Below are 25,124 nucleotides of genomic sequence, written 5' to 3' on the forward strand. Positions count from 1 at the left end.
CAAAATCTCATCAAGTTAAAGAATATATCACATCCACATTTCTCGTTGAAAAATTGGCAATGCAAAATAAATCAAACTCCACAAACATGAATTCTATGAAACTAGTGTTTCTCGAACTCTCCCTTTTTCATTCATCTCTTTATTATTATTATTATTATTATCTGGTGAAACGGGTTATTGCTTTCCCTAATACGTTCATATGAATTAATGGGAGAAAAAAAAGAACAGAAAATAAGTATTCTTCCACAGCTAAATCCAAAGCTGAAAAACATATTAAAACTCAATTCCCAAAATATGACAACACTACGTTACAAGAGAGTTGCATGATCTCATAATAAAAAACTACAATGCATGATCCATAACTTTACATCATCTTAAATTCAGCAGATAACCTTCCGCCTTCACTCTTCATGAGCACTGGTCAATATGGTTCAGCCTGGAACGCTCAACACAACTATCAGGCCGGCTTTGAAATGAGGCGGCGCGCTGAAACAAGAATATCCATACAGAAAACTCGCCACATTCAAAACCGATCATAAGCTGAATAATAAAGAGAAAATAGTCAAGACAATGAATCTTAATTCATTTACAAGTTACTTGGACCCTTATGCTTATTACCAAGTAAATTATCAAGTAACCTACTGGTGAATTTCCTAAACTAAATAAATATTTGATTCTACACATCCAAACTTCAAATGACATTAACTAACAGAATCTCAGTTGTATCTAATAAATGAAGGACATTTAGCAAAACTTTTTTTTTTCTTTCAATAGAAAGTTGCTTACCCTTGTAGCGTGACTACAAGATTATAGCATCAATCTCGGCGCCTGGGACGGTCGTCATGGCCTCTTTCATTGTCATACCTTTTTCTTTCGCTTGACCTAGAATCATCATATCTTGTTCTCTTGGAATAATCCTTTTCTCTATCCCTATCAATATCCCTATTTCCCCGCTCTTCATCCCTTCTGTGACTTCTATGGTATTCATCTTCATCACCTTTTCCATATCTTCTATATTTATAATCATCTTCTTCATCTCTTCCATGCTTTCTCCCTTTATGCTCCTCTTCACTCCTTGAGTGCCTTCTATCTTGACCACGCTGTTCATAATCCCGATCTGTCCTCCTACTACTATGACGCGGTTCATCCTCCTTTCTGTAAGTTCTTCCCCCACGTTCATCAGTCACCTCATCATGTCCTCCACTTCTAGCAGAGCCCGAGTATTTTTTATCATTCTTGTTCTGGTATTCATCATCACTAAAATAACTTCTTGCCTTCCATCTTTCATTAGCAGCAATTCCACTTGATTTTAAGTCCTCTTCTGGACTTGTTCGTCCAACTCTTCTCTTCATATCATCCTGGTGCCGACTCTTATTTTCACCAGACTTATTCTGCTCTGACCTCTTATGTTCATAGTCACGAGCACCAGTACGCAAATGTGTCTCACTGATTTTTCCACGAGAATCATCACTGTTACCGGTATCACTGTCATTAGAAATTGACCCCTTCTCAACTGCCTTCTGCTTTTCAATCTGTCCGCCTTTCCTATCATGTTTGTGACCAACTTCGCCATCATCTGAATCATGTCTCCTTTTGTGTTTTTCCACCTTACCACTGCTATAACCAGAATTATCAGAATCGTTATTGTCCTCCTTGCCACTTCTTCGACTTCTCTCAACTGTTCTACTACTAGGTTTTCTAGACTTTTCATAATCAGACTCGCTATCGGCATCATCCTCAGAATCATGTCGGTTCCCAGCTATTAAAGGTTGCTTCCCCTTTGCAGTTCTACTCTTCAACGAGCCTTCATCAAAACCAGAATCATCATCTGAGTCATGCCTCCTATGAGATCTTGTGTATTTCCCCTCTTGCTTTCGGAAATGCTTCTTCCTTGCATCATCACTAGAAGCAGAATCGGTATCATCACTATCATTTCTCCTGCTTTTCTTGTGTTTCTGTACAGTCTTATACTTCTCATCTTTACTATCACTTCCCCCACGAGTACTCTGACGCTTCTTTTTTACCGCTGTCAAATTTCTGCCACTGTCATCTGTGTCAGAAGAATCGTAACTAGAAGCAGAATCGGACTCATAACCAGAAGAGGAATCAGATTCACCACTGGTAGCAAAATCAGAACCAGAATCTGAATCATCACTATAACTTCTTTTGCTTTTCTTGTGTTTCATTACAACCTTATGCTTCTGGTCAACATCAGTATCAAAATCCTCAGAGTCCCTTCCCCTACTATTTTTGCGATGCTTCTTTTTAAGAGCTCTTGAATTCCCAGCACTGCCATCAGAATCGGAAGACTCATCCCCATGCCTCCTCTTTCTACTTTCTTTCTTCTTGTTCCGCTTAGATTCTTTAGTATTCTTCACCTTATCATCCTTTTCAGTTTTCTGATTCTCCTCAGTATGTTTCTTCCTCCCATAATCTCTATCCAAAAAAGCGTGCTCACTTTTCTTATGCTTGCGATCATCATTCACACCACTTTTCTGACCATTTGGTCCATCATCAATCTCGTCAGTATTTTGTTCATCAGGTTCTGATGAACGTATGCCAAGAGCTGCTTTTAAAGTTTCCATCTGCTTCTCCTTTCTGGCAGCTATTTGGTGGGTCTGAGTATCTGAAACTCTGTTCAAGCCAAAAAGATAAGTCAACTAATATTTCAGAACCACATTAACAATTTGCTAACAAGCACAAAGTACTAAATAAAAGGACTAAAGCCGTTGGGTTTCCCTCATCTTCGAATTACACATCAACAGCACAAACTAATTATTACAGGGATAAAGGCAAATTTGTTATTAACCATTTTCTTTTCAGATTATCATTCATTTGAGGACATTCATAACCAAAAAAGAAAAATTGCAATATTGAACCGGAATTCTGAAACACTAACTGCCTATACCTAGCATTCATACTATAAAGAAGTAATAATAAAGCGTAAAAGATCACATTCCTATTGTGAGAAAAGAACCAAACAACTTGTTTTGTACAAGTATCCGTGCCTCCTATATATCTCTTTCATGTAAATGTAACGAATATAAAAGAAAATTAAAATCCCTTTAGTTACAATAAGGCATGCACAAATATTGAGAAAAGAAAACCAATTAACCTAACTAGATCCAGACAGTAAAATACTTTTCCCCTGATATTCAATTTGACAATCCCTAAACATAAAAAAGATATCGTTTTTATGGACGATTTTCACGAAATTTGTGGAATTTCTTCGAGAAACTGTCCAAAAATTGACGGAATCCGAAGGCGCGAGATTCCAAAACCTATCAAAATACTTGAAAGAGCAAGAGAATCTTACTTCTTGTCGACGGCAAGCACACCGCTATCGTCCGAAGCGGCGGCCTCCAGAGTCCTGCGAGCCTCGGCGAGCTTCTCGGCGATCTCGGCGTCGGTGTAACCCTGATCGATGAGCTTGTCTTCGAGCACGACGAGCTTGATCTCGATCTGGCGCTTGCGATCATGCTCCAGAATCTCCTTGTTTGCCTTCCTCGTTACGCCGGCGGTGCCCTGATCGGCCTCGAAACCCTTGGTGTTCTCCGCAACTTTCCCGACCTTCGGCTTCACGAAGAACTTGTTCGTCTGGATGTAACCATTGGTCCCAGACCCTCTCGGGGTCTGTAACCCTATTCCGTTGTACATCTCGCTCTGCAAAATTGAACCAAATTCACAATTTCAAAACTCCGAATACCATGGAATTTCCCGAAGATTGATTGAGAAAAGAAAAGCTCAGAAATTTTCTCGGAAAATCGAAATTGTTTTACCTTCTTGTGAGATCAAGATGCGTTGTGTTCACTATTACTTCCGTTCCGTGCTTGTCAAATTCTCGGTTTTCAGAGAGAAGAAGAAGAGAAGAAGAAGAACCCTAACCTAGATCCTTCTGATTTCTGATATTTGTTTGTGCGCTTGGATATGTTTTTAAAATAAAATTACACTTGCACCCCTTGCTTCTGATTTTATTACAATAACAACCCTAACTTGATATTACTTTACAAGTTACACCGACAGAAAAACACTCCACTGCTACGATTTAATTAAAAAAAAATCCATCAAAAATATATATTTCAAATAACAACGGGATATGTGCAAAACGCTTTGCATTGATTCTCAATTCTTTTTCGTCAAAAAAAAAAAAAAAAGAGAAAAAAAAAATTGCTAAAAGTTGTTAAAATTGATAAACGCTTCTACCGTCCAACCCCATGCCATGCGGTGATAAATCCTTAACAAGGATAAAACAGTACGAAACTTTTTCCATTCCAATCAGTATAATACATGAAAAAGGGATTTTTTTTTCTTTTTTGCTCAGAAAAAAAAAAAGAATTCAATCGAAAAATAAAGGCTTTGCTGTTTGATGATCAATGTTGAAAACGACAGGTATTTGGAGTCGCACAAACGAATTCATTTTTCCCTAATAACTAAGAGAAAAACCACATTCAAAGCAAAAAATCATATTAGTTTGGTGGCATAAAACAATGATTCTTGTTAAGGTTTAGATATACCATGGCACAATTTAATTTTCACACAATTGATTTAAAGAAAAAACACAAAAAATGGTTTTTTAATGGTTCAGAAAAGGTCATTTGATTAGCAAAATGACTTTGGGTCAATTTGGCACTGTGTTGCTAAAATTTTTTGTTGTTACTGTGTTGTTAGTCAGAAATTATTGTGACTAGAAACATATATGTATTTGATAAAAAATTTTCGAAGTTGTGAGTATCAAAAGTAAAAATTTAAGTGTAGTAAATTTTGTACAAATTAGTCAGAAATTATTGTGACTAGAAACATATATGTATTTAATAAAAAATTTTCAAAGTTGTGAGTATCAAAAGTAAAAATTTAAGTGTAGTAAATTTTGTACAAAATTACTATAAGAATGTATAATAACTAAAATAAACATACTATAACACACATACTTATGATTAATTTTATCTCTATTTTTATAATCAATATATTTTTTTGAAAATTATTTTATAATCAATATTCATAATATTTATACACTACAGTACTAAAAAAAATTTAATTTTCATTTTATTAATTAAAATATCTCTAAAAAATAAATTAATTTTATTCAAAGAGATAAATTATGTATTTATAAAGAAATTAAATAACGTAAAAAATTGAAAGTAAATTATTTTTCAAACTTACAAATTATAATAAAAATAATTATTAAAATTTAGCATTTATTAAAGATTTGTAATTTTTAAATAAACAATTAAAATAAAATACTCTTTAATTTGATATGTAAGAAATAAAATAAGTTGATTAAGAATGAAGTTCTATTATTAAGATCATTTTAATAAACTTAGACAATGACAACAGAAATTGTTGTGAAAAAACAACCTCTACCTACTTCTCAAATTATGTTGCGGGATAGTAATTTTTAAAAGTTGCTAAACAAAAGCATATTTTACCAAACACCTGAACCCTCTAGAGCTTCTTTAAAAAAAGCTAAAAACAGCATTCAAAAGTAATGGCAAACGGGCCCTTTTCAAAGAAGCAACTCATTGTTTCCTACTCATTTGACGTTATCCAATGGCAACCGATTAAATGAAGGGGGGAAAAAGTACACTTCTTTTCAAGTAACTCCAGACCTAAACTAGATTACAACACGAATCCTTGCTTTTTCTCCTCTCACATAGTATATTGAAAATGATGGTTCAAAAATATCATTTTGTGCCATATAGAGAGAAAAAAATCTCAACATTACAATATACATTCCCATTGATTGACATGAATGCAAAACCATAGTCACAAGAACCTGCATTGTTTTAGCCAGATCAGCGAGCACTTCTCTTTTTTTCCTTTCTTTTTTTTTTTCGCTCAGGGAGATCAGTGAGTAATTATTACTGCTTAAGCACCATAAGATTTCTGGCTAAAGATTTGTGTATATTAGTTTCTCTTCGTCTGATCAGACAAATGATATGGCTTTCTGCTGCAACTAACTCCTTTTCTCCTCTCCATTCATTCAAATTCAAAAAGAGAAAAAAAGTGTGGAATTTGAGAACTACAGGCCAACCCAGTATGAGCGTCCGTTGGAGTTGTGAATTGGCGATGCATTGGGTGATGATACACACCACTCGTACCAAACCTGCACCGTAAGGACGTAAACCCAGGAGAACAAAAGATGTCAAAATAAATAACGAAGATAGAGTGCGTATACGCATAGAAAAACAGACACGCCTACATATATGCACTCTTCTTATAAGGGAAACCACCCCCTACTACGTTAAAAAGTAGTGAACAACTCCACTTTTTCCTTGTTATCTAAGACTCAATCAAAGCTTTACCTTGGTGGGACCGCAACAGCGCCAAAAATGCGCGTCAAGATGAGAACCGGGATTTACACAGACTGGCGTCTTTAGTGGGAAGAATATTGCAAACCTGAATAATGTGAATAGTTAAGAATAAAGCTGCAGTTGAACGTAGAAAAAGACAAGCCTAAACTCCGTAGCAATGACCAGTAGGTTTTAGATGCATTGGCTAATTAAGTATTTAGCACCTACTTGTGTGTAAACCAAAGGAAGAAAGGGTAGTATATAACACAAGAAGGATTATACAAAATTACGAATTACGGTATTTAGACGGAAGGTTAATAAAAAGAGGGTCGAAATTAGGTAACAAGGACCAGACAAACTTGAGCTTGTAATCAGTTTCTAAAAGAAGTTCAAGGCCCTACCAACTGAACATGTTTGGCGTTGCTGTTGATGGTTCAATACCAAGATGGACATCTTGGTATAATACTGCATCAAAATAGCCGGCAAAGCCTACAAATGCAGGATATACATCAGTAAGACATATCTGAAATGAAAATTTGAGAAGATGGCTTCTGATTTTTCGAACACACAAACGGTTTCATACATGTTTTGCATTTTAGCTTCTTGACAGAATTTATTATAAACTTATATAGATCATTGTATTCTTAATTAATCTTACCTAGTAACTACCCGTTATATCCTACACATACAAAGTGGCTGTAAGAGATGGGATTGAGATCAGATCAACAAGTCAAGTTTTCTTCAACTTGCCATTTCAAAGACAAAACACTTGGAAACATAATTCCAATCTCCTAGCTCTACTGGTAAACCGACAGACCACAACCTGTTGAATTTTATATGGATCTTCAACATTGTAAAAATAGCATAAATGTATCACATCCTGACGTGCCTCTCCACCTATATTCTATACCAATCATATCCCTACAACACTCTATCACACAAGCAACTTTCACCAAGTATGCTTCTCACCATTCTCATAATTGCAGATAAAAAGTGTCTTCATCGATTACTTAGTTTCTTCTCTCTAGATTAATGTAAATATTCTCAATAACATCTTCAAGCAGAATTCATAAAACAAGAACAGACTAGTCAAATACAAAAATACAATACACTTTTGAATTCTAATGCAAGATGGCATCACAATACAGGAGTATAACTAGGATTAAGTGAAACCCAAGAAAAGTAATGGTTAAGTAATAAAATTTAGTAAAAACAAGATTATGTAAAGTGCAGTTTCTTCCAGAAAGTTACTCTTCAGAAATATAGTAATGCCACCACATACCATGAACCATAGCTGATCCAGTATCACTGGGTATTTTGAAGTGCAGCTTTTTGTATCGATGGTTGCTTTTGTCAGATGAGTGATTTGGATGTGTGAATGTAAATACCTGTGAAAGTGAAAAAAGAATACACGATTCTCTGAATAAGCTAGAGAACAGTTCCATGAATATGGCTCTAAGTTCATAGCCTACGTTAAAGTAGATATGCAAAATCCTAATAATTATCAATATTAGAATACGCCACGGGGGAGGAAGGAAAAACTCACAGGTTGAGTAGGAGTCAGTCTTGCAACACTATGCAATTTAACAACATAAGCAGTTTCGAAATGCACAATATCTTTATGGGACTTCACCTGTAACATAATCAAAGCAACGCTATTAACTGCTGGAAATACGTTGTGGTGACAGATTTCAGCACAAAGACAAGAGGCATACATCATTATACAGCTTTGAGGCTGTCACTGGTTGGATGAAACTTGTGTACCTGAATGAAAGAAGCGTTTGAATTAAAGTTGCATGTTTAAAGTTACACCAACCCTGGACTTAGGAATTCAAGAATTTCATTCTCCAAAACAATATATCGTCATTTGGTTGTATGTAACTAACACCCAGAAGAAATCAGAATACCAGACGTTCAGATTATCAAGATTGAACCCTCAAAAATAAGATTTTAGACAATCAATATTGACCTCCCAAGAATTTGTCCCCTATAAAATTAAATATTCCAGTAGAATCCTCCATGCTCCTTATAAGAAGACCTCAAAAACGTGTATTACAAGGATTGCACCAAAACATAGATCAAACGTGTTATTTCAGAGATAAAACGGATAACTGACAGCCACCCAGTTTACTAGAGATCTCCCATGATTAGGTCAATCAAGATTAGCATTTAGTATGGCAATATACAAGGGCCCAATCTCCAGGAGACGGAATATAAAACCAAGCCAAACAACTAAAACTAGAAAATATGAACTATGAGAGTCAAGAAAAGTGTACTTACGATGATGGTATTGAAATTCCATCTTCCTTCATAAACCTTTCGGCTCCATCAAGACATTCCGGAGATAGCTCATTGTCACCAAAGGAACCCAACAATTCACTAACCTAAAAACAAATGTGAGGAGAAAATAATCAGTATGGGAATCAAGCGTACCCAAAAACAAAAATAGTAATGATTAACCAAAATAAGAATACCATACCAAAATGTCAGCTTTCTCAGGAGCATTCCAGTGACGCATATCACAGGAAACAATAGTAACAATGCTTTCCCAGCCCTCTAGTTTGACCAAGCTCTGCTAGGAAAACATATTGTTATACCAAACATGAAATACAACAGACACAGAATTTGAGTAAAACATTGGGCGCGTTTAGAACTCATTCCAAAATGATTTTATTTTTTGTATGAAAATGAAAATGAAAACGTTTTCAATCTCAGACAGAAATCATTTTTGAAAATGCATTTAGTAGTTTTATCAAGAGATTGTTTTCAGTGTAAAAAAATTCATTAATATCTCTCTTTCTCACTCTGCTCGAGGGAGGAGAAAACGAAAACAAAAAATGAAAAACGACTAAAAGTCGTTTTTCATTTCTCTCTCATTTTACACTAAACTAAAAAATTGTTTTCATTTCCGTTTTTTGTCTTTATTGCGCCAAACGCCGTTTTGGAAACGTTTTCATTTTTTCTTTCTCGAAAAATGTGAAAAACAAAAACGGGATCAATTCCAAACACGGCCATTAGTTCCCAACAAATGCTTTGCAAAGAAATCACATATTCTGATATGCAACTCACGTGAAGGGTAACAACTGCATTTGGATTTTTCTCAACAGCATAAACTCTGAGCTTACGCCCAGTTTCTTCTGCTGCCTATAAAGAATGGGAGGATAGAAATCAAATAAGAAGAATCTAACACTGGAACGTGAAGAAAGCACTCCATGCTCAAACTCAAACATATGGTTCACAATCTATCACACAGAAAAAGAGGGAGTAACCTGTAAGGATGCCCTCACAAGAGGTCCACGCCCTGCTCCTACAACCATCAATACCTTGCACAAATGAAAAGTATATGTGAAGAATAATGGCCCTAACCAAAAAATGTTGTGTATGTTTATGTAACACCCGTGAAAAATTAAGGGTGAAAGATAACATCAGCACAAGCACATAAGGTAGCTTACTGTTGTAATAGCCAATGCCTCTTCATCAGGAACCCTGTCTAGTAAAGCTTTACCGACTGCTCTTTGGTACTAGAAAATTCAAGATACATGACAACAATTTCGTAAATGTTAAGCGAGGCGGGAACTAAGAATTTATTTACCAACTGCTCTTTGGTACTAGAAAAGTCAAGATACATGACAACAATTTCATAAATGTTAAGCGAGGCGGGAACTAAGAATTTCACACAGAACAAGTAAGAAGCATAAAATCTCTACATTTACGTATAATGGAAGATTATCATATCAAAAACGAACCCACAATATACCAGATGCACAATCATACCTGAATGTACTTCATTGTATCCTTCTCGAATGTCTCATAGGTTTGAGCCTCTAGATTATCCATGAGAGGCTGCATCAGAATAGCAGAAGTAAACAAACTTGTAAACTGTGATCAGAACAAGAGTGGATAGAAAATATGTACAAACGACAGAAACTCGTAAGATCTGATACTAAAATAAAGATTAATGATTGTTTATAAAATAAAAAAAAAAATTTTAAAAAAATACTAGCAAAAGACTAAAAGGAAAACAAAAGAAATAATTAGCTGTAAAAGTGCACCTGTAAGGGCGATTGCAAGAAATCCCTGTATCCAAGCTGGCACAATTAAATGGTAAGAGTTACAAGCAGGATATTTCTAATTGGTGCTACACCACGCGCAAGTTCGTGTGTACTCATTGATGAGTAAAAAAATAAGTATAACCTAAACCTACCTCAAAACGTTCTTGCTCGGGCAGGGGATCCATCTTTTGGTAGAGATAAGCAACATAATCCAAATATGGCCTCAAGGGATGTCTCTCCACACCTGAATGATGGAGAGGAAGTTGAGAACAAAATAAAAATAAAAACAAGGCAGTGACAATGTTCTTTTTTTTTTTTTTTGTGGAAAAAAAAAGAAAAAGAAAGAAAACTGTCATCCTGAACCAGAATTGAGACAAATCTATAATAAAAGAAACCACAGGAATTTTGGATTTCCAAGCTTCACTGATAAAAAAATTTAATTTCTTTTAAAGGAAAAAAAAAGGCATAGCTTCAACAGTTCAGCAAACATATTATGGGTATTCTCAAAATCACATATCGGAATGTACAATCAATGTTATTCTTACTATGATTTTGATCCGTATCTACAATTGCCCTTTGGAGATTGTGAACTGCTTTTCCGGATATAACGATCTAAAGAGATTCAAGTAATACAAATCAGTGACTAGTAAAGCTAGTAGGATATTCATTACGAGATTGAATAGTACCAAACGTAATACCAAATTACCAATCAAGTCAAATTATAAACTATTAGAAGTAAAACATTGGAATCAAAGAGAGACGGAAAAATCCAGAATAATCCAATAAAGCCTCGACCACGACCATTACTAAAAATTCAACTGATAAAAATCAAGAAGAACAAGTAGAATTAATCCTTCCATTGAGGAGATACAAAGGGTTGCTTACATATCAAATTTAGTAGGGAACATGGTTCCACTAGGAACATAAGAATGCCGTAAAAGGTTCTCCATACATACCTGTATTGAATGGTTGAAAAATTCAGTTATTAGCTTCTGGTGGCGCTTTGATAGGCATGGATAACCCCTTGCGTTTGTGAGAAAGGACTGGCAAATTGGTAATCGTACTGTTACAAATCTAGGCAATGACACAAGCAACATGCAGTAAACCTTTTATAATATAGAATACTCCTCAGCATATATTTACATCAGTATGAACAAGGGCGGCTCGAACAGACTCTCCAAACCAACGTCCAAGAGAGTTTGGTGAAGGTAATGAACTCCTAGCAATTAGAAAGTACAAAATTAGGATCATCGAAAGGAATTCTAGGCTTAGAATCCTTTAAATGGTAACTCTAAACTTCAGTCAAATTCTAAATAACAAAGTATCCCAGGTTTGTTCAACTCACAGAACGTCAAGGGCAATCGATAAGCGACTGTGATGTTCACAAAGTAACCGAAATGAATTCCAAATCTCCCAAGAATCATTCTGCATAATAACAGACAGGACAAAGTTTATTTTCTGTTAACTGTATGAACTTGGCAAAGTAAAAGGAGGGATTAACTATCCAAAAAGTGGGTGCACTTTCAAACACATTAAGATGAGCCCATAAAGACTCAAGTTCGTGCAGACAACATTCCACCACATTTAAGTTTGACAATTCTGATCGGATAACACATGTTGCAAAAGGGCACCTCTCTTTGCTTCAAACCTTCCATGCAAAGAAATAGTTTTTAAAAGCATAGACTCCCTACAAGGACAGATTACCAAAGGACCCACAAAGCATTATATCCCAAGTAATTAGTATCTAGGCAATGAATAATAGAGCAGATGAGTTACAATCTGCAGAATAATAAGGTCCGTACACAGCACAGCAAATGTTGTAGTTGTAAAAAAATGAAGGTAAGAGTTACATACAAGTTCAAACTTCAAAGACGGAAAATCAAGATGAAAAAGTGAATTGGAAGGAACATAACTTACCAAATGATCCGAGTTTGTGTCCATAGTGTCGTCGTCAGTTTTCACCAATGGAATCCTAAGCCACAACTGGAAGAATGAAATAATGAGAACACCTACAACAGGGGCTATCAACCATAATGTTAACAACGAAATAACAAGAATGGTACCTGCATACTGTTTAGGTTATGTAAAATCTGATTGACGCACCTAGCATAATTAGCACAAGACTTCCCCCTAGGAGCAGGAAGTAGGCAAGCCTGCAGTATGAGTGCATATTAAACCATGATATCTTAAGTAAATCAGATGCTTAGACATCATATAAAGACTTCAACATACAAAGGAATGAGAAATTCTAGTATTTGACTGCAGTCTGCGACATCTTACATAAAAGACACTGAAACATATTTCACATAAAGGTGGTGGTGGTAGTGGTAGTAATAGTAGTACCAAAAACAAAAGTAGATTACTTGACGAAAACATTGCTGCCGAGTGATAAGGCAATAAAATAATCCACAATGCACACCTGCAAGGAGAGATGAGAAGCCCATGCAATCTCTTGCTTCAGAGTGGTCTCAGAATCCAACCGAAGAGCCTCATCTTCCGAATCAAGGTCAATCCACGAGCTAATTTTTCCTGCACAAAAACCAAGAGTCAAGATAAAGATCATCTAAAAAGTGAACATAAGAGAAGCTTTCTGATGCCAAATACATGGGCAAACAAATATTTATGGGGCGGGGCCCTGTACATAAATACAAATATATTCAGCATGAAATTCAAAAGAAAAATGTTTAAACGAAAAAAATCCGTCAACTCCAACCAAATTCAATCCAACTTGATCGATGCAATTCAGCTTCTTGAGGTGATTAATTCAGCTTGAAAAATATAGCATTTCAGACTTTGAGCCACAAAATAAGCAGACCTCAACTGAATTTCTAGAGAAAGGAATACCATTAAGCATCCTAATAACTGACTTGAAATGGCCAATTGTAAGATTTGTGACTACTTTTTGGTCGAGGTATTTGTTTACAGTCCTTTTAAAACTGTTAAAATGGCCTCCATACTAAATGATTTTTCATTGGAAAATCCAAACTCACATAACACTTGGATTGCGCTGGCCCAATCAACTTAAGGATTCTTTGTGGGCCCAAAACTAGATTTTCCTTTCAATGGAATTGGAAAATTTACAGCAACCGATAAGGCTTTCTTCCCGTTGAAAGCTAGCACTTCTCATACATCAAAACAATTCCATTTTTTTTTTTTTCAATAAAAATCCTTTCATTGATGAAAAATCAATTAGAAAGGAAAGAGGACGAGAAATCCTCAAAGAAAAGACACTAAAAACAGAAACTAAAAAAGCAAAACAGCCAGGAAAGTAAGGAGAAAAAAAAAACAAAAAGTAACTCCATATGACATCCCTCCAATTTAGCACAATCAAGGAGAATGGAAAATCCTTAAAAAGGATTTATCCAACAAAGCATATATCATATGGCGATTAAATTGATATCCTCATTAGTATATCAATGAACAGTTCAAGTTCCTTTTCAACACCTAATCTCAGCTAACAGAATATCAAAACAAACATTTTGAGATATTCTCTTGATAGTTATTGATCTCCAAAATACGGTACAAATATAATTCATTTACATGAAAAAAAAAAAAAAAAAAACAAGAGATTCTGTTTACATAGAAAAGAAGTTTATCTGCAAAAGGAAAGTACAAAAGAGAACCCAGAAGTTTGATTCTTCCTAAAAACAAAACTCAATTAATACCTAATACCCATATACTCAAAAGAACCAAAAGTTGCAACTAGACAAAGGATTCTCCATGTGACCCATCAATACAGGACAAAGAACATAGTCTGAGTACCCAAGAAATTGACTCAACTCTCAAAGGTCATACCTACAACATGACTGCTCCATTGAGAAGGGCTTAAAACTAAGTCTGATCCAGCAAATGGAAGAACACTGTATTCACCACTTTCTTTTTGCATCAAGCTTGGCCGATAAGAAGGATCCATCTGCATCATGTAGAAAAGTTGGACATAATGGCACTAGTTTTTTATGCTGATTTAGATAATAGCATCAAACAGATTCAGCAAAGTTTCTAAGAAAGCAAAGCAATAAATTAGATGCATCCACCCTGATAACCAGATAACGAACACATGCATATGATTATGCACATACCTATTTGTGTGCATATAAGGTGACACAAGGAATATTAGACTTACAAACAACAAAAAGGACAAAATTAGTAGTAATTTAACATATTTCATTAGTTACATAATTCATTAAGCAACCATTTCGCCGGGAAGGATATCAAAGAATGGATAATAAAATTGGAATAGAAAATGAACTCTAAAATCTATTTTTTTGCTTTGAAAACAGCAGCATCCTCCACTTCCGCAAATTAAAAAGTCCTATGTAAATGTGATGTCATTTCTGTAACCACTAATGATAAACTGTGATACCCAACATTCTAATACATAAAACTCAAACCAACAAAAATGATGATGAATGTAGTTAGTAGCGCTTTAATAAAGCCACAGAATTAAGTAGCTTCACTGCCAAAGACCACCGACAAGAATTGCTATAGGTGAGCTTACTGACCATTCACATAAAAACAACAGCTGTTGAACTGATATGTGACTGGCTAATTGGCCACCAACACACACACACACACAACTCACCACACACGTGCATACATACAAAACCACATAAGCACATAGCAGCGAATCTCGAAAGCTAGCATAACAAAAACACCTAGAGATCACATGGTAACTATCTGTCAAAAGCATGTTTTGTAGGAAGGAAAACTTTGAGGAGCTTCGGTGGTAAAAAAAACATACACCATAGCACAAACAACACTGTCAATTCCAAATTCTGAGTATTTCATTATATTACAGCTCAAATCAAACGTTTCTTCATTCGAACTTGAAAGCATTAACCTTCTGCGGTCAAAAGTTTCGGATCTATTCTCATTCATCCTACTCTAATGATATAATCAGATGAAAATCCACTCATTATAAACAAAAGAAAAGCAAACAATGTTTCGAGTACAAATTCCTAGGAATGTAGTTAGTAGCCTCTGAGTGAAGCCACATAGCGGAGCAGCTTCACTACCGAAGACCACTCACACGGCATTGTTGTAGGTGAGCTTACTGACCATTCACATAGAAACCACAGCTCGTAAGCTGATATGTGACTGGCTAATTAGCCACCATAAAAAAACATAATCACATACATATATATATATATAACTAGCATTCAATTGGAACTGAACGAAAAGAATATCGATCAAATGAGAAATTACAGAAATGAAGGAATCGAGAAGACGAACCAAAGGAGCGACAACGAAATCGAATCCGCCATAGGAGAGATTGGAGGACAAAAGTTGAGGCATGTCATCGTTGAAATCTGTCTCAATTCCGCAGTAGCGGGACTCGCTCTTGTCCCCTGGCCTTTCCCCTAGCGGCATTTTCTTCGGAGGAGTTGTTCTTCGGTCTTAGCTACTGCTTTCAGTGAGAGAAAGTAGAGAGAGAGTGCGAGAGGGGGGACTAGGGTTTTGGCAAGGTTTAGTTTGATTGATGGTGGGAACGGAAATGATGGCTGGCTTTAAATAATAGATGGGCTTGCTTTCGGACAAGTTTTCGGGCCTACGGGTTTGCCCAGAGTCCGATTTGGGTCACGCAGTAACAAACATTAAAAACGAATAAATTGCAATATTGCCCCTTAAACTTTTCATTTTTTACGTAACACTCTTTAAATTTTAAATTTTAACAAATTACAATCTGAACTTTTAAATCAGTAGGAATTGAAATCTAATAGTTGATTGGTGGTATCAAATTGACAATTCAAGTCTTTAAGACACGTCATTCGCACGTGACCTAATTTAAAAAATGAAGAACTTAACCTTTCATGTGTGAATTTTGTATCTTAAATCGTCAATTTTAGCTATTTTATTTCTTTATTTCCTCCTATGTGACTTTCTGGAGCCCATCTAAATGACGTGCGCGGTACATAGTTCGGCTTATTCGTTATCTATGGATCTAAATTGTTATTGATTTTAAAATTCAAGATGCAATTTATTAAAATTAAAAGTTTGAAAAGTAAGATACAAATCACGGGGGGAAAAAATAGGACACAACAATGCATTTATTCTAAAACAAATTTGAGATTCAGGTGGGGCTCACTTCATATGAGATATCTAAGTTAAACCTCATTTGATTGAACAATAACGCTTATAAATTTTTTATTCATCATTCATAATATTAACAAATAATTTTAATTATATTGTACACCAGTTTAATCCAGTTATCCATCTGTATCATTTTAAATTACAAAAGTTAGGCTTAAATTTTTCATAAATTAGTATGTTTGAAATTCAAGTATTCCTCTAATTCATCCTTAACATACACTACTTGGAGAACTTTAAGGAAAAGAGACCTTTACTGTTATTTAAAACAGAGTTTGAAAGATGACTCGTGCATTTAAACGAACCACCAATCCATTATAAGCAATAAGCATCACATTTAGCAATCTTCTAAGCTTCTCAAATTTATATTAAATTTAAAGTTCCTTATGCCTACTGGTATGTCGGAACTATAAAGAAACAACAAACCTAAAGCGATGCTAAAGAGGAAATCAACTCTAAACCAAATCTAAGAAAATTATTTACAATTATGCAATCATAACTAAGCAACTTAATAAATGAAAAGCAAAAGTAGAGCAAAAGAGGCATCCAAGTTGTGTGTCATGTCAAATTCTAGACAGTCTCCTTTGAGCTACTAGCATTGGCATGAGGTTCACCATTGTTGATCTGATCACATTCACCCCTGGAAGAATTCTCTAACTCCTCAAAGTAGTCCTCTCGGGCATTGTCTGCCAACATAAGGGCGACCAACCAGAAGAGCGACGCGTCAAGGGACACGAAAGCACCGCCACCGAGGAGACCGGTCTTGGCAGTAGGGCATTCCGTTTTGAGATTGCGGTGGACGTTGCGTAGGATGTGGAATTGCTCCGTGAGTGTAGGCCATAGCAAGAGTGCAGCGGCCAGTCCCGATGTGAACCTGTGTAAATCCACCATAATAATAATAACAATATAAGAGATGAAATTGCGCAAATCAAATGTAATTAGTGTAGTGTGTTGAATTGGTTTAAGTTTTTTTTTTAAAAAAAAAAAATTAAATTCTGTTATACAGATTCGCTAACAGGTGAATTGTCATCTTTCAATAGATATACGCAACTTTTTAATACTAATTGACAAGATTTTTTTTTTTTAATAACGTTTACCAACAAAAGATTGACAATTGAATTGTTAAGAGTCCCGTTAGCATCATTCACTTTTGATATCAAATTTCAATGGTCTCTTCTATTACCAAAGAGGATTTCTCATGCAGGGTCTTATTAGAAGTCACTGGCTATGAAAAATATAACATTTTTTTTTTTTAAGAAGAAAATGCTTCTAATTTTAAATGACTTATCCATTAACCAATTCAACACTTTTGTTGCCTCATTTTTACAAGGGAAAATAACCTCAATGGGACCTCTGGTTAACTAATCAAAAGTTGAAATGAAGGAAATATTTATATGATAAAGATGAAATAATGCTTACAAAGCAATGTTGAAGAACACAACAAAGTTAGAGCTCCGGAAGAAAGCCCCACCAGGGACACACTTTCCTTTGTAGGGATAAAACAATGAGAGCAACCCAATAAATGAAGACGCAGCAAGAAATCCGACGGACAAATAACCGAAAATGACCGTCATATCGGATTGGTATTTGCAGATAACGACATTTTTTCCGACGACGGGGGTCGCGGATGCAGGCTGCCAAGAGGATAGAACAAAATACTTAAATGTGCAACAAACATAAGAATGAAACTCTGTGTGTGTGTGTGTGTTTTTTTTTTGGAAAAATTATAGATGCAAAATTAAAAAAAAAAAAGAATGTGAACCCTTGGATGACAAAATTGGATGAAGCATATAACACCATATTATTTATTCACGCAAATTAGGATGATCACAAGCAGTTTCATACATCACACAATTTTTGGTATTTGTTCTGAAAGGACTAGATTACTAATCCGATTCTAATAACTCATATTAAAGCAAAACTAATCACATTAATTAGTGAATATTTCTATAGCTTAACAACTTTTGGAAAAAAAAATATAATAATAATAATAATAACCATCAAATATGAATAGAAAAATAAAAAGTGAGGTGGTTACGGGCACAACGTAACTGTAAATCCACAAAAAGTTCGAACTCCCCAGTACCCGAGTTGAAAGGGAAAAAAAAAAAAAAAAAGAGAGAGAGAGGAGAAAAAATTTAAAAAAGAATAATAGAGCGTATAAAGTAGAATTAATTACCTTCTTATTCTCAGCTATCACTCCAAATACAAAGGACAAAACACCCAAAAAGGTCACTATCAAAGCCATTTTCTTCACAGTAACAGCCATTGTCTCTGCAAGCAAAACATCAAGTAATAATATTATATATACACATAAAAAAATAAATTTCTCATAAAAAGAAAATCCATAAATTTTAAATCTTTGTTAAAACAGAAAAGGAAAAAAAAAAGAGTTTGGCATGAATTCCAGAAGAATATGGTAACAAAATCAATGTCATCTCAATTCTTGTTTTAAGACGTGGTCATTAAAAAAATAAAAAATAAAATAAAAAAAGAGACGAAAGGTCTATGATTTCATGGTACAAAAAAAAATGAAAAAAAAAAAAAAAAAGAAAGCACGGAAAACAGAATTCAACACTATACCACCAACAAAATAAAAATAATAAGAAAAAAGTGATCCGGAAAATCCTTTTTCTGCGCAAAATATTATTGTGAAAGAATTATATCAGAACCTTTCTCTTTGATGAAGAACTGGATGGTGAGACTTGAGAAAGAGAGAGATTCTGAAGAAAAAAAAGTGTTTTTTTCTTTTTTTTTTTAAGGTTCGGAGCCCAGAAGGAGTTAATAATAAAAGACTCTTTAATAAAGACTTTCAAGATTCCGAATCAAACTCAGATCGTTATACCTACTTCATGTTTTTAGTTACTAATATATAATTATTTCCACCTAATGCACGTGAATATGATTTTTTTATCTTTTTAATATAAAAATTACACGTGAATAAGTTTGTGGGTCCTTCTACACGGTTTTGAGCGTTAAATAACTTTAACTTAAAAGATATGCAAAAAAAAAAAAATATTTAATACATATTTAACAATTAAAAATAAAAAATTTATCAGCAGTTTATTAAGGGACTAACCGTAATTAATTATGTATATAATTAGCCGAATTTGTTTGTATCATACTAATTGATAATATATGTGTTTGTGCATATATATAAAGCCACGAATTATTTCAATTTTGATATTAGTAATTTAGTATATTAGATAGGAATGGATGAGTGGTGAGTGGTGATTTTTTTTTATTTCAAAGACGAGTGCTTTTTTTGAATAATTTTCAGTTGATAGTATAGCATTATCTTAAAAAAAAAATCAAGTATCTGAGTTTATCCATGCAATATTTGTGTTTTACAAAATTAAAATAACAGCTCAATAATTTGTTGAAATTTTAAAGTGAATACAGTGTAATGATATCATAATTTTGAATATTAGACAAGGCAGAGCATGAGGTGGGTGGACCCACCTAAACTATGCTCATTTATTTGTTACGTTTAAATTTATAATTTTAATTTTATTATAGTATTTTTAGCTCATAAAAAATTTAAATTTTAAATGTTAAAATTAAAAATTACTGATTTAAATACATGAATTACGGGCCCCAATATTTTCTCAAAAAGTCTCCCGAAGTATCAATATGTTGATTCTCAAAAAAAAAAAAAAAAAAAAAGTCTTAAATCTCATACTTGCTTTTATTTTTCATTTTTCTTCATCCTTTTTTTAACTTGAATTAAGCAAATATGTCAAAAAAAAAAATTTAGCACAAAATGGTATGCCATCTGTAACTTTGTGCTACCAAAATTTCCTATTTTTTTTAAGGAAAATTCCTGTGTTTTAATTCCCATGTGATATCAGATTAAAAACGCACTGTAACTGATAAGAAGTCTAATTATACTCCAATGCTAAGAGTTTGTGAAAGAATTTGAAAATTCCCTTTCGAGATATTTACACATCTTTTTGGAAAAAAAAAAAAAAAAAAGAAGAAGAAGATGATGATTTCGGATTATTTCCTAAGAAAGTTCAAACTTCAAAATATAAACAACTTGCCTTTTTTTTCTGATAGAATAGAATATCAAGAATTTGCGTTACACCATATATTATCATATATAATGAATACCTTTCTGCTTTCAAGCTACCCAATTGCCAGTTCAAGTTTTTCTTTTCTTTTTTTTTTTTTTTTTGAAAACTGGCATGATAATATATAATTACTTGAAGGCCATATTGGCACTTATTACAATGTTTGTAATACAAAAAGGATATTCCTCAAGCCAATAACAATCATCTAAGGAAAGTAAAGAGCGAAGCGTATGAGTGCGTGGGCAGGCATATTACACATTCGTGGAACATAGTTGCAAGAACCACTACCAACTTCCGACAGCAGAAGTTTAGTGCAGGTTTGAAATCGTTTTTTAAAACTATTTTTACGTATTTTAAAAAATAAAAATAAAAATGAAACGATTTTTATTTAGTAAATGTTTTAAAAATAAAAATAAAAATGCAAACAGTGAGAATGATTTTTGTGAAAAAATTAGAAAACGGTTAAAAGTCGTTTTTATTTTTTTATTTTTATTTTTTAGTATTTATCAATAATATTATAATATATTAATTAATAAACATGATTTCACTTTTTTATTATACTCAAAATAATCTCTTAAAAAATTAACTAAACGCAATTTCAGAATTAGACTCAGAATAATTCTTAAAACAATCTCATTTTTATTTGTTATTGAAAACAAAATCATTTTAAAACTAATTACAAACGCACGCTTAGTGTCTGCCAAAATAGGCTATTTTCTGCCGTTAGAAAAGCTAGATCGTCAACATGTTTAACCACTGAAGAGGAGTCACTTTCAACCAGAGAAATGCGGAGGCCGCTGTCCATTGCAAAAAGAAGCCCTTCTCGTAGTGCTAAACATTCCGCAGCCAAGATGTGGACGTTTGGTTCATAGATTTAGAACTATTTTCATTTTACGTGTGTTTTTTATGAGAGAAAAACATTGTAGAGAACTATAAATCATGATTCAGAATCAATGACGAATATAGGAAACAAACATCCCACGTAAAGGCCCCAAGCACAAAGCCTGAAATTTGTGCCTTACCGGCAAAGGGCGAGGCACATCCAAGCTCCGAAGACGCTTAGAAGCCTGAAATTTCTCAAGCCAACTTGCAGCATCTTCCCACACAACCAGCCCTGGGCGACACTTTCCTTCAATGCTGAAAAGATTTCTTGCCTTCTAAATCAGGTATAAGATGTTCTGCTCAAGTTATTGTGGCTAAAAAGGGGCCTTTTTTTTTTTTTTTTTTTTTTTTTTTTTGAAATCCAAAACCCAATTTTATAAGGCAAACCTTGACTCTGAGGTTGCCTTGCCGCACAAATCATCACAAATATAGGTGATAAATTAGGTGGCCTAGGCAATTTCTCTTTTCTCTCATTCTATTTATTTCCTTCAATTACAAATTTATAATTAATATCCCAGCTAAGAACTCCTAAACCAGCACAAACCATTTTTAACCAAAACTTTTGTTACATGATTTTATTGGGAGCACTTTTACTTCTTAAGTTTTTACCATAGGTAAAGAAACAATTAGAACATAACTGCAAATCATATGTAAAATGTGAACTGGACTGTACAAAAAAAATACAAGGTTGTAATTTTTTTTTATACTAAACGGAATTGAGGCATTAATAAGGTTCTATTTGAAAATTTTATATCATGCTCTCTCAGTTTTGCATATTTTTTTTTATTTTAACGTGATTTTAATCGATACATTCATAAACATGCATGCATTATCAAAATAGATGCCATATCATAAAAAGTTCTTATATAAAAAAAAAAATATAAGAGAGAGGTCTATATAAATTTACTACTAATAATAAACATTAAAAAATAATTCACATCAAATCCCATTAAAAGCTTTCTAATTCCAAACTATTTACCAACCATATTAAAATCTAAGCCAAATAAAATGTGGTGACAATCTTAACAGAGAGTCATCTTATATTAAGGACAAATCAAGACCACATCACAACCATGAGGGACCCATATGTGCTAGGGAGCTGTTGTGACCTGGCTGCCTTGGCTCACATGTGGGTCATACTCATTTTCTGTGTCACCAAAATAGTCATCTCTCACATTGCTTGCAAGCATGAGGGCAACAAGCCAGAAGAGTGAGGAATCAAGGGACACAAAAGCAGCACCACCCAAAAGACCTGTCTTTGCAGTGGGGCACTCTGAGGTGGAACTGGGATAAACTTTGTTCTTCTGGTGATGTTGCTCATCAAATGTTGGCCACAGTGTTAGTGCTGCCCCTAACCCAGCTGTGAACCTAGAGTGACAAAAACAAAAATTATTATACGATTCACAATCGAATAAAGATTTGTATTACAACTCGTCATACGAACTGTGAGAGTGGATGGATCATACGAACTGTGACATTTGCCGTGTGTGCCAATGCTCTCTCACAAAAATTGCTATTCCGGCTCTTACGATTAGGGGTAAAAAAGCAATGATCTTCACCAACACGAGCTTCAATTAGTAATAAGCAAATTTTTGGCTCCTAATGCTATAGTCACAAGCTTAGCTATAGATGCAATCATGCAATTCCAAGGTCTGTCTTTGTAAAATGTACCTATATAAAAATAAATATATAGTTTTTGATCTTTAAGAAAATAGATTGGCTAACTATGGCCTGGACATTAAAGCCTAGGTCATCAAACAAACCCTGAAATCGATGTAGGACCCGTTTTATATTGCTGTGCTTCTTATAGAATTTTTATTTTTTTATTTGAGAACATCTAATAAGCTTCTTAAAGCATTGTAAAAAGTGGTTGGATTCCATACCCATCATTTTTACAGTATTTTATTGAAAAAAAAATGATTTTAAAAGATATTTTCTAGTGCAACATATTTGTGAGATAATCTAACCAAAAGCAAATTCTTAATCCCTTGATTAGTTGATTGTAATACATTGGTTCTAATAACTCCAACAATTACTATTATTATCGGCTAATTGACTTCTCCCTTTTTTTTTTTTTTAGAAAAATTGTTTTCAAAAACAATTTCTTAATAAAAGGGAATAAAAGAAGGAAAAAACAGGAATAGCAGGAAATGTACTTACAGAGCAATGTTGAAGAATACAAGAAATGATGTGTTCTTGAAGAGGATTGATTGTGGAATTGACTTTCCTTTGTAAGGGTAAAACAATGAAAGATAACCAACCACGGTTGAGGCAATAAGAAAGGCAAAGGACAGATATCCCAAAGCCACAAAAGGATTTGAAGGATAACTACATATAACTACATCTTTTCCTTCAATTGGGGTTCCTGATTGAAGCTGTAAGAAACCCAAAAAAAAAAAAGGAACAAATAGACAAAGAAATAACCATTATTAGTGATTTAAAATCATTCTATATTAAACCATTTAGAATAAAAAAAAAAAAGAATGTGACAATTGGTACATTTTCGCTTGCAGACTCATATTTTCTTAGAGAATTATTAGAATACAATTATGAACAATCAGATCATGATATGATATGATTGATAATTCTAATGTGATTATGCGTTTTATCATCGTGGTTTATCGCAGAATATCCTTTTATATACCTTCTTATTTTCAGCGAGAATTCCAAAAACGAATGATATAAAACCGAGGATGGTAACAAAGAGAGCCATTTGTATCGCGGTGAAGGCCATGGTGCTTGGAATAAAAAGCTATCAATCTCAACCCCTGCAATTCAATTGACGTATATATTATGATAGGCAAAAAAACAAAAAAACAAAAAAAAAACATAAATTATAGATAATAAAAGAGAAAGAAATGAAACAAAAATTCAGGTTAAAAAGCAATGTAATTTGAGATGGTCAAAAAAGGATAATGAAACAAAAATTCAGGTTAAAAAGCAATGCAATTTGGGATGCTAAAAAAAGGATTCAGAAAGAACAATGCCCGTAACATAACATAACAAGTAAAAAAAAAAAAAAAAAAAAAAAAAAAAAAAAAAAAAAAAAAAAAACTACAAAGGAATTAAAACAAATTGAGAGAGGACAAGAAATTTGAAAAATAATTGATACCTTGTAAATCTGCAGATGACACTGCAAAATTACAAAGAGCTCGGTGATTATAAATATAATAGAGAAAGAAGTGGTAATTAGTAATAATTTACAGTATTAACAAAAAAAAAAAGTGGTAATAATTTATAGGTTTTAATGGCAAAAAGAATTTGGACATGTTGGTTGGAAAGATTCAAACTGCTATTACAATTTTCCTAAAATGGATACATGACGCTGGGGATTGGCTGTCAGTCCCTTTTTTTAAGTTGTTGTTTATAAAAATTTTCTATTGTTTTATTTAAGGGTAAATATTTACTATTTTTAAATATTTTCTTATGACTGTATTTCCAAGCATTGATTTTTTTTTTCTGCACACGTGGAGACAACCCATTTCGTCAAATCTCAGTCATTTGTAGGTGCGATAAGTATAATATTCCATATGAGCTAATAACAACTGTGATTTATTTTTGTCCTAAAAAAACTGACCCTTTTTTTTTTCCTTAACAACTATGATTTTAGTCTTAATTTAACTTCTGTAATTGTTTGTAACACTACTCTCTAAATTGTATTTTGCCAATTGCTCTAGCCGCTAGGCTACTTGGTATCTTTCTTCCTTCCCCTTGGCAAATAGAAGTCAAACTAGATTTTT

The 25,124-nt window shown here is 33.8% G+C and overlaps 4 protein-coding genes across 5 annotated transcripts; all 4 read right to left on the bottom strand.

Moving 5' to 3' along the window:
* Window positions 1-262: 262 nt before the first annotated feature.
* Window positions 263-3,898, bottom strand: LOC112091404 (protein starmaker). 2 transcript variants are annotated; one of them, XM_024165002.1, is made up of 4 exons: window positions 3,780-3,898; window positions 3,317-3,663; window positions 787-2,634; window positions 263-486 (listed from the first exon to the last, which is right to left on the bottom strand). In XM_024165002.1, exons 2-3 carry the CDS (start codon window positions 3,655-3,657, stop codon window positions 816-818), a joined length of 2,160 nt encoding a protein of 719 aa, XP_024020770.1. In that variant the 5' UTR covers window positions 3,658-3,663; window positions 3,780-3,898; the 3' UTR covers window positions 263-486; window positions 787-815. The 2 variants fall into 2 exon arrangements, with proteins under 2 accessions (XP_024020770.1, XP_024020769.1); XM_024165001.1 differs by having other exon boundaries at window positions 263-540.
* Window positions 3,899-5,558: 1,660 nt separating this feature from the next.
* On the bottom strand, window positions 5,559-15,801 carry LOC21398021 (protein arginine N-methyltransferase 1.5). The gene is made up of 23 exons (XM_024165004.1): window positions 15,575-15,801; window positions 14,138-14,255; window positions 12,762-12,871; window positions 12,406-12,495; window positions 12,260-12,325; window positions 11,688-11,767; window positions 11,486-11,561; window positions 11,299-11,385; window positions 10,888-10,954; window positions 10,495-10,586; window positions 10,343-10,378; window positions 10,065-10,133; window positions 9,743-9,811; window positions 9,560-9,613; window positions 9,360-9,434; window positions 8,770-8,862; window positions 8,571-8,674; window positions 8,006-8,054; window positions 7,837-7,923; window positions 7,573-7,678; window positions 6,692-6,779; window positions 6,303-6,396; window positions 5,559-6,103 (listed from the first exon to the last, which is right to left on the bottom strand). Exons 1-23 carry the CDS (start codon window positions 15,710-15,712, stop codon window positions 6,020-6,022), a joined length of 1,932 nt encoding a protein of 643 aa, XP_024020772.1. The 5' UTR covers window positions 15,713-15,801; the 3' UTR covers window positions 5,559-6,019.
* A 1,189-nt stretch (window positions 15,802-16,990) lies between these two features.
* Window positions 16,991-19,191, bottom strand: LOC21398022. Its single transcript, XM_024165034.1, has 4 exons — window positions 19,102-19,191; window positions 18,609-18,703; window positions 17,849-18,063; window positions 16,991-17,303 (listed from the first exon to the last, which is right to left on the bottom strand). Exons 2-4 carry the CDS (start codon window positions 18,696-18,698, stop codon window positions 17,000-17,002), a joined length of 609 nt encoding a protein of 202 aa, XP_024020802.1. The 5' UTR covers window positions 18,699-18,703; window positions 19,102-19,191; the 3' UTR covers window positions 16,991-16,999.
* A 3,284-nt stretch (window positions 19,192-22,475) lies between these two features.
* On the bottom strand, window positions 22,476-24,576 carry LOC112091407. Its single transcript, XM_024165017.1, has 4 exons — window positions 24,497-24,576; window positions 24,029-24,152; window positions 23,545-23,759; window positions 22,476-22,752 (listed from the first exon to the last, which is right to left on the bottom strand). Exons 2-4 carry the CDS (start codon window positions 24,116-24,118, stop codon window positions 22,476-22,478), a joined length of 582 nt encoding a protein of 193 aa, XP_024020785.1. The 5' UTR covers window positions 24,119-24,152; window positions 24,497-24,576.
* Window positions 24,577-25,124: the final 548 nt, after the last annotated feature.

The sequence above is a fragment of the Morus notabilis genome, unplaced genomic scaffold, assembly GCF_000414095.1.
Source record: "Morus notabilis unplaced genomic scaffold, ASM41409v2 Scaffold699, whole genome shotgun sequence".
Taxonomy (NCBI): Eukaryota; Viridiplantae; Streptophyta; class Magnoliopsida; order Rosales; family Moraceae; genus Morus; species Morus notabilis.

Bases quoted from the DNA above. Each gene is read 5' to 3' on its own strand.
- LOC112091404 (XM_024165002.1), bottom strand. From the start codon at position 3,657: ATGTACAACGGAATAGGGTTACAGACCCCGAGAGGGTCTGGGACCAAT. The intron at 2,635-3,316 runs GTAAGATTCTCT...TGGCTTGAACAG, and splicing joins GTGCTTGCCGTCGACAAGAA to AGTTTCAGATACTCAGACCC.
- LOC21398021 (XM_024165004.1), bottom strand. From the start codon at position 15,712: ATGCCGCTAGGGGAAAGGCCAGGGGACAAGAGCGAGTCCCGCTACTGC. The intron at 14,256-15,574 runs GTTCGTCTTCTC...TACATGATGCAG, and splicing joins ATTTCGTTGTCGCTCCTTTG to ATGGATCCTTCTTATCGGCC. The intron at 11,768-12,259 runs GTAAGTTATGTT...GTTATTATGCAG, and splicing joins ACACAAACTCGGATCATTTG to AATGATTCTTGGGAGATTTG.
- LOC21398022 (XM_024165034.1), bottom strand. From the start codon at position 18,698: ATGGCTGTTACTGTGAAGAAAATGGCTTTGATAGTGACCTTTTTGGGT. The intron at 18,064-18,608 runs GTAATTAATTCT...TCCTCTTGGCAG, and splicing joins TGATAGCTGAGAATAAGAAG to CCTGCATCCGCGACCCCCGT. The intron at 17,304-17,848 runs GTAAGCATTATT...GGATTTACACAG, and splicing joins GTGTTCTTCAACATTGCTTT to GTTCACATCGGGACTGGCCG.
- LOC112091407 (XM_024165017.1), bottom strand. From the start codon at position 24,118: ATGGCCTTCACCGCGATACAAATGGCTCTCTTTGTTACCATCCTCGGT. The intron at 23,760-24,028 runs GTATATAAAAGG...GGTTTCTTACAG, and splicing joins TTCTCGCTGAAAATAAGAAG to CTTCAATCAGGAACCCCAAT. The intron at 22,753-23,544 runs GTAAGTACATTT...TTGTCACTCTAG, and splicing joins GTATTCTTCAACATTGCTCT to GTTCACAGCTGGGTTAGGGG.